The 6,744-nt window shown below is 58.3% G+C and overlaps 1 protein-coding gene across 2 annotated transcripts in view; it reads left to right on the top strand.

Moving 5' to 3' along the window:
- Positions 1 to 6,180, top strand: part of NPEPL1 (aminopeptidase like 1) — a 21,184-nt gene extending 15,004 nt beyond the window's left edge. The window contains exons 8-12 of one of the 2 annotated variants that reach the window (XM_017536547.2): positions 3,359 to 3,459; positions 4,236 to 4,359; positions 4,720 to 4,896; positions 5,393 to 5,503; positions 5,919 to 6,180. In XM_017536547.2, the coding sequence (XP_017392036.1) occupies positions 3,359 to 3,459; positions 4,236 to 4,359; positions 4,720 to 4,896; positions 5,393 to 5,503; positions 5,919 to 6,077 (672 nt within the window). In that variant the 3' untranslated portion in view covers positions 6,078 to 6,180. The remainder of the gene's footprint in view (positions 1 to 3,358; positions 3,460 to 4,235; positions 4,360 to 4,719; positions 4,897 to 5,392; positions 5,504 to 5,918) is intronic. The other variant, XM_017536548.2, reaches the window with a different exon arrangement.
- Positions 6,181 to 6,744: the final 564 nt, after the last annotated feature.

The following is a 6,744-nucleotide window of genomic DNA, read 5'->3' as shown; positions in this document are numbered from 1 at the left end:
AAAAAAAAAAAAAAAAAAAATTAAAAACTAGCCAGGCGTGGTACCTGTAGTCTTAGCTACTTGGGAAGCTGAGGTGGGCGAGGATCGACTGAGCCTGGGAGGTTGAGGCTGCAGTGAGCTAAGATCCTGCTGCTGCACTCCAGCCTGCACAAGACTCTGTCTAAAGAAACAGGCCAATGAAGAGTGTGCACTGACTCTCATCAGCCCAGGTTTACCTCCCTAGCCTAGCTTTCTCAGGCAGGCAACCCAGTTCCTTGGGGTAAACTTGAAATTGGAAAACAAAAAGGCCCTGGCAAGTAGTTTCTGATTTGGAGGGTCAGGCATTCAGCCTGCTCCTGGCCATGAGGGAGGAGCAAGAATGCCGGGCGGGAGGAGCTCGTTCTGCCAGGGCTTCTAGCTTGCTGTGCACATTCCAGACTGCGTGGTGGGCTTCTGCTAACAGGGCCAGCCGGTGGGGACACCGGGGCACCAAGGTGAGGTGGTCTGGGTAGGAGGGGCTGGCAGGCCTTCACCTGTGCTCTGCACAGGTTTGGAACCTGCCTCTTAGGGCTCACGGCTGAGTGTTTCTCTCATCCTGAGCACACAGCTGCGGCTGTACGCAGCCTGCAAGCCCCACGCCTCCATGAGCACCTGCCGCCTGTCAGAAGAGGCTGGAGGAGGAGCACGTGTCCTCTGTGCTCTCGTCCTTCACTGGTTAGAAACTACCAAGGGACACAGTCAGCACTCGAGGAGGCTCTTGACTGGCCCAGCATCACAGGCCATGGGGCAGGGTGGCCCCAGGCTCCCGATACTTGGTCCTCCTCCCTGCCTCCACCCAGGCCCCAGGGCCCTGGCAGATGGGCTCCCTGGAAGGATGCTGAGGCGGACGGACCGAGCTGTGTGATGCTCATCAGGCAGCTCTCTCTGAAGGAGCAGCTGCTGCTCTGGGGTGGCACGGGGGCACGGGTGGGCAAAGGGTTCTAGGGGAGCCGTGTGGCTAGCCCTCTGTGGCCATCTTTGCCGTTCACCCTGCAGAGGGCCTGTCTTGCCTCTGGGACAGGCTGCCTGGGAACTGCCCCAGCAGGTAGACTCTTCTGGGCTTTAATTCCCTGTTCACAGGAAGCCACTTGGCAATTATCGCAGATTCATCAGGCAGCAGTCATGAGTGTTCTCAGCACTCCTCCACCTCCAGGGGTGCTGCGGCCTGTGATTTGAGGGGTGCTGAGGATACCCCACGCCCACTCTAGACAAAGATCCCCCCTGCCACAAGAAGAGCTCCAGCCTGAATGTGAGCTCTAATGTCCTGCTTGGCCTTGACATATCCTTTTGGCCTCTTAGAAAGGAATATGCCTCTTTCTGAGCCAGAGAATAAATCCTGATGGTAATGAATTTACCCAGAGAATAAAACCATAATCCACATGTCCACACTGGTAGGACTAGATCACTGAATGAATAAATGAGTGGGGGAGAACTGTTTCTCACAGTGAATCCCAGTTTCGGGCTGCAGAGGTAGTGATGGAAACAGGAAGTCCTCACCTGGCACCCCACAGCCAGGTCCCGTTTCAGGTGAGAGTGACCCATAGCACTGGAACTGGAGCATGAGAGTGGGATGGGAACAGGACAGCAAGATGGTCTCCAAGTGACCCAGCTCAACCAGGTGTCCCAGGGCATGTCACCAGGATAGGGACAGAGCCACTTGATGTGTCTCCAGAGGCAGTACACAGGGACGGACACAGCATTTCTGTAGGATTCCTGCCAAAAATGCATGGCCTGCTGGTAGTCATGAGGAAACATCAGACAAACTCAGCATTGAAAGTGCCAAGGTCACAACAGACGAAGCCAGACTGTGCAGTTACCCAGATTAAGGAGAGCAAGCAGGCAGGGCAGGAAGGCTTGGTGTGCAGCCTGATCCGGTCCGGATGTCTGAAATCTGGGTGGACCCGACAGATGATGGTCACGTGTTGGTGGTTGCTAGCCCCTGCTGCCCGTTGTCCCATGGCTGTGCAAGATGTTAACATTGGCAGAATCTGGGTGAAGGGTGTTGAAGAATTGTTTGGGGCTATTTCTTTTTTTTTTTTTTTTTTTCTTTTTTTGAGACAGAGTCTTGCTCTGTTGCCCAGGCTGGAGTGCAGTGGTGTGATCTTGGCTCACCGCAACCTCCGCCTCCCAGGTTCAAGCAATTCCCCTGCCTCAGCCTCCAGAGTAGCTGAGATTACAGGCATGCACCACCACACCTGGCTAATTTTTGTATTTTTAGTAGAGACAAGGTTTCACCATGTTGGCCAGGCTGGTCTTGAACTCCTGACCGCAAGTGATCCACCCCCAACTTAGCCTCCCAAAGTGCTGGGATTGCGGGCGTGAGCTACTGTGCCCTATTGTGACTATTTCTGCAAATTTTTTGGTAAGTTTGAAATTATTTCACAATGAAATGTTTACACTTTTTAATGTTTAAAATGTTTTAAATGCCGGGAGCTAGGTGGCACTGGGCTCTGGGGGTGTTATCGACCCTCCAAGCCTGGCACAAAAAAGAGCTCCTGCCCCACTGAGCGGGGCAGGGAGGTCTCAGGGACTCAAAGCGGCCCCCCGCTCAGCACCACTGCTGCAGCTTCTGTCAATGACCATTCCTTGCCCTGGTGGCTGCCTCTGCCCCACCGTTCCAAGCGTTTGCCTTTGGTGAGGGCTCTGTGCCGGTGGTGGAAGAGTTGGCTGTTGCAGGAGATGAGAGAGATGCTGGATCCTATAGAGCTGTGTGCCCTCAAGGCATGCTCCATGCTAGGAGGATGTATCCTGGTTAAAGATTCCTGTCCAGGAGCAGAGGAAGGGCAGTGACAGGGGTCTGGGATCTCTACTCCGTTTGACATTGCTGCCCGGGCACGGCCCACTTGGGGGTCAGGGGGCCGTTAGAGCCTCTGCAGGGCAGGAACCGCCACCACCTGTTGGTCGCACGTTTCTCAGGGAACAAATGGCTTCCATTTTGGCATCAGAAAACTATAACTTCACACCTAAACTTCCACAAGGCTGAGCTCTTCCTTAGTGCACGTGTGCGCGTGTATTGAGGGAACGCGGCTGCTGGCCACCTTCCGTCAGCACAGGCTGGCGAGGCTTCATGACTGCCCAGCCCATGCAGCCCAAGAGTCCCACAGCCCAGCCTGTGCCCAGGCTCATCCACTGCGGTGAGTGGGCTCTGGCAGGGGAGGCTGGGAAACCCCAGCAGTGAGCCTTGGCCTTGGGATCTGCCCATATGTGCCCAGGATGGCAGGGAGGGTGAACTCTGCTCCCTGCACCTTGGAGCCATCTGTCTTCTGCTGTCTGTGGGTCTGAGAGCCCCCAGCTTGTCCTATGACCTACAACTGGAGCCCCTGCCCATTTCTCCCACCAGGGTTTCAAAGACAACCTCCATGCTGTGTTCTGCTTGGCTGAGAACTCAGTGGGGCCCAACGCGACGAGGCCAGATGACATCCACCTGCTCTACTCAGGGAAGTATGTCTGGCCCTCTTGCTCCTCCCTGTTCACTGTTGAAACTCACGACCCCTCCCCGGCCTGCAATGCCAGCTCACTCCAGGCATATCAGGAGGGGACCCAGCATTGGGGTCCCCTGGACAGCAGGCTCCTTGCTTCCCTGAGTGCTGGGAGCTTTGGTAGCAGGGGCACCACATGTGGAGGGGTCATGGCACCGGGATGAGGTTCGAGGCTCCCTTGCAGTGCCTGGCCCAGGAGCTTATGGTCTACCTTGTATTACCAGACAGGCCTTTCCAACATTTAGGCCTGAATTCTTTGGGCATGTGAAGCCCTGACCCCCATACTCCCTGCTCAGGGCCCAGGATTCAGAGGAAAAGAGCCCTCTCTGCCAACCCCACGTGCTGGTGCCTGAGTGGGTGCCTCCCCTCATCACCTGCTCTTCCTCCTCATCTGCCAGGTGCCAGGCATAATGTACTGAAGGCCAACCCAGCTGGTCATGCCACCCACTTTACAGATGAAGAAACTGAGGCACAGGGGAGCCAAATGGCTGGCCCCTGGCACTCTAATCAAGAGCAGTGGGGCAGTGATGTGACCTGGAAGCCCTTTGCTTCTGACCCAGGCACTGCATTGCTGTAGGGGCTGGGGGCATCCCAGCCTCCCCAGTGGGGGGAATGTGTTAGGGTTCGGAGAGCCACAGGGATGGGCAGCTCCAAATAGGGTCTTCTTAGTTCCAAAGGGACTCACGCCAGTGCCCCAGGGAATCCTGTCCCTAAGCAGGGATCTTTACCATACCCCAGGACAGTGGAAATCAACAACACGGATGCCGAGGGCAGGCTGGTGCTGGCAGACGGTGTGTCCTATGCTTGCAAGGACCTAGGGGCTGACATCATCGTGGACATGGCTACCCTGACCGGGGCTCAGGTGAGCGTTGCCTGGATCCGCCCCTTAGCTGTGGCCCCAGGGAACCCCACCCACCCCTTGACCTTGAGGTGGGGAAAGCAGCGGGTGGGGGCTGCCTTCAGGATTTTTCCTAACTGGGCACAAGGAGGCAGGAGGAGCCGTCTGCTGTGCTTGGTGTGGGCAGCGCCGAGGCCCAGGCTGGACGCGGAGCCGGGACCACCTTCTTTGGCCATGGTCCTCTCTCCTGTGTTTTTTCTTTTTAACTCAACCTTCTTTCTTCTGGCTCCCTTATTTCTCTGTCTGCCTCTTGGTTCTTCTTTTGTCATGGGTGTTTCTCTCCTGCGTCCCGTCCGCACACTCCTCGGGTTCCCGCTTGCCCAGGGCATTGCTACAGGGAAGTACCACGCCGCGGTGCTCACCAACAGTGCTGAGTGGGAGGCAGCCTGCGTGAAGGCCGGCAGGAAGTGCGGGGACCTGGTGCACCCGCTGGTCTACTGCCCCGAGCTGCACTTCAGCGAGTTCACCTCAGCCGTGGCTGACATGAAGAACTCGGTAGCGGTAGGTTTGGAGCCTGGAGCCTGGAGCCTGGAGCCTGCCCCGTGGGTGGAGCTGGGTAGGCAGAGTCCTGCTCTTGGTGGGGGGGGGGGCCTGCACGGGGTGGGGCATGCACCCAGGGAGCTGGGGCCCCCCACAAGCAGCCGCAGTGCAGACAAGGGCCGGAGAGGCAGGTGTCAGGGCACGGGAGCTGTCCCAGGCGGCATGGGCCACTCATTGGCCTCCTTGCCACACAGCTGGGGGTTTCTTCCCCAGTCTTGGGTCTGACTCAGTTGCCCCATCAGTCCCTTTGCCAGCTCCCCCGTTGGCCTATGGTGGGGCAGACTCCTCGCCTCATGGTCAAGTCCCTCCCAGCCCAGCTTCAGACGCTTCCCCACACTGGCTCCCTCCCAGCCATCCCAGGCTCCTTGCAGACAGCAACAGTGAGAGGGGATGGGGCAGGGTGGAGAGTGCCTGGCCAGAGCAGCCCACGGGCCCCGTGTCCTCCCGGCCTCCCTAGGACCGAGACAACAGCCCCAGCTCCTGTGCCGGCCTCTTCATTGCCTCACACATTGGCTTCGACTGGCCCGGAGTCTGGGTCCACCTGGACATTGCTGCGCCGGTGCACGCCGTGAGTGTCCCCTCCTCACCAGCCTGGGCTGCTCCCACCCTCTGGCTCTTGAGTGTCTGTGACCTAGCCTCCAGCCCACTGTCCCCCTCAGGTCTCATCCTCCCTGGGAACAGAGAGGCTGCTGTGTGTTACCCTTCCCTAGCCATCCTGTCCTCTACAGGGGGCTGCGGGTCCTCTGTCTCACCCATCCCCACCCTGAGGAGCTCCCCGGGTTAGGGCAGAGCACACAAGGCCTTGCCCACCACCTGTGCCTGGCCTGCTGTCCGGCCAGTAGCATGGAAGGCCCTTGGCTCCAGCTGGTGCTCAGGATCTCCTTCCTGAGAAGGGGACCGTGGGGCACGTTCAGGGGTCCCAGGAGGCCCCTCCCATGTTGCAGCCCCACGCCCAGAGTCTCTGTCCTACCCTTTGCCTGCAGGGTGAGCGAGCCACGGGCTTCGGCGTGGCCCTCCTGCTGGCGCTCTTCGGCCGTGCCTCTGAGGACCCTCTGCTAAACCTGGTGTCCCCGCTGGGCTGCGAGGTGGACGTCGAGGAGGAGGACATGGGGAGGGACTCCAAGAGACGCAGGCTAGTGTGAGGCTTCTGCCTCGGCCCTGACACACAGGGATCTTTTACCTCACTTTGCACTGATTAATTTTAAGCAATTGAAAGATTGCCCTTCCGATGGGTTTTGGTTTGTCTTTCTGGGCGTCACCGTGGTAGTGGTAGAAACAGTTGGAGTTTTAGGAGACAGCTTAGGGCTTGGTGTGGGCCACAGGGAGGAGACCGGGAAGCACTGGGGCTTCTTTCTGTTACTTACAGGCCTGAGGCAGCTTCTGTAAACTGCTGCCCCTGGGGTGAGGCTCCTGCCTGCCTGGTGCCCTGTCGCAGCCCCACGTACTGTGCAGTGTGCCCGCGTGGCTGAGAACCAGGAGCTTACTCCAGCCAGCCCAGCCCCGGGAAAGATGGAGCTGACTTGCTGCAGGGGACCCGATTTTATAGGGCAAGAGAAATCACACTCTGGCCTCTCAGAATTCACCTGAGGTTCAGTTAAACAGTCACACCACCCCTTACCTGGCCATTCTTCCTCCCCTCCATTTTAGAAACGGGTCCTGGAGCCCGCCTGGGGACTGCAGGTCAGGGCTACCTCCTGCTTCTCCCAGACCGCCTCTGGCTTTGGGCCCAGCCAGTCAACCTGGTGTTGATGACAAGAGCCCAGGACCTGGGGAGGGGGCGAGCGGCCTGGGTCTAGGCCTGGCCCTCCT

This window comes from Cebus imitator, unplaced genomic scaffold (assembly GCF_001604975.1).
Source record: "Cebus imitator isolate Cc_AM_T3 unplaced genomic scaffold, Cebus_imitator-1.0 Scaffold99, whole genome shotgun sequence".
Classification (NCBI taxonomy): Eukaryota; Metazoa; Chordata; class Mammalia; order Primates; family Cebidae; genus Cebus; species Cebus imitator.
Note: the sequence above shows the minus strand (reverse complement) of the source record. Positions and strands in the feature narration are given on the sequence as shown.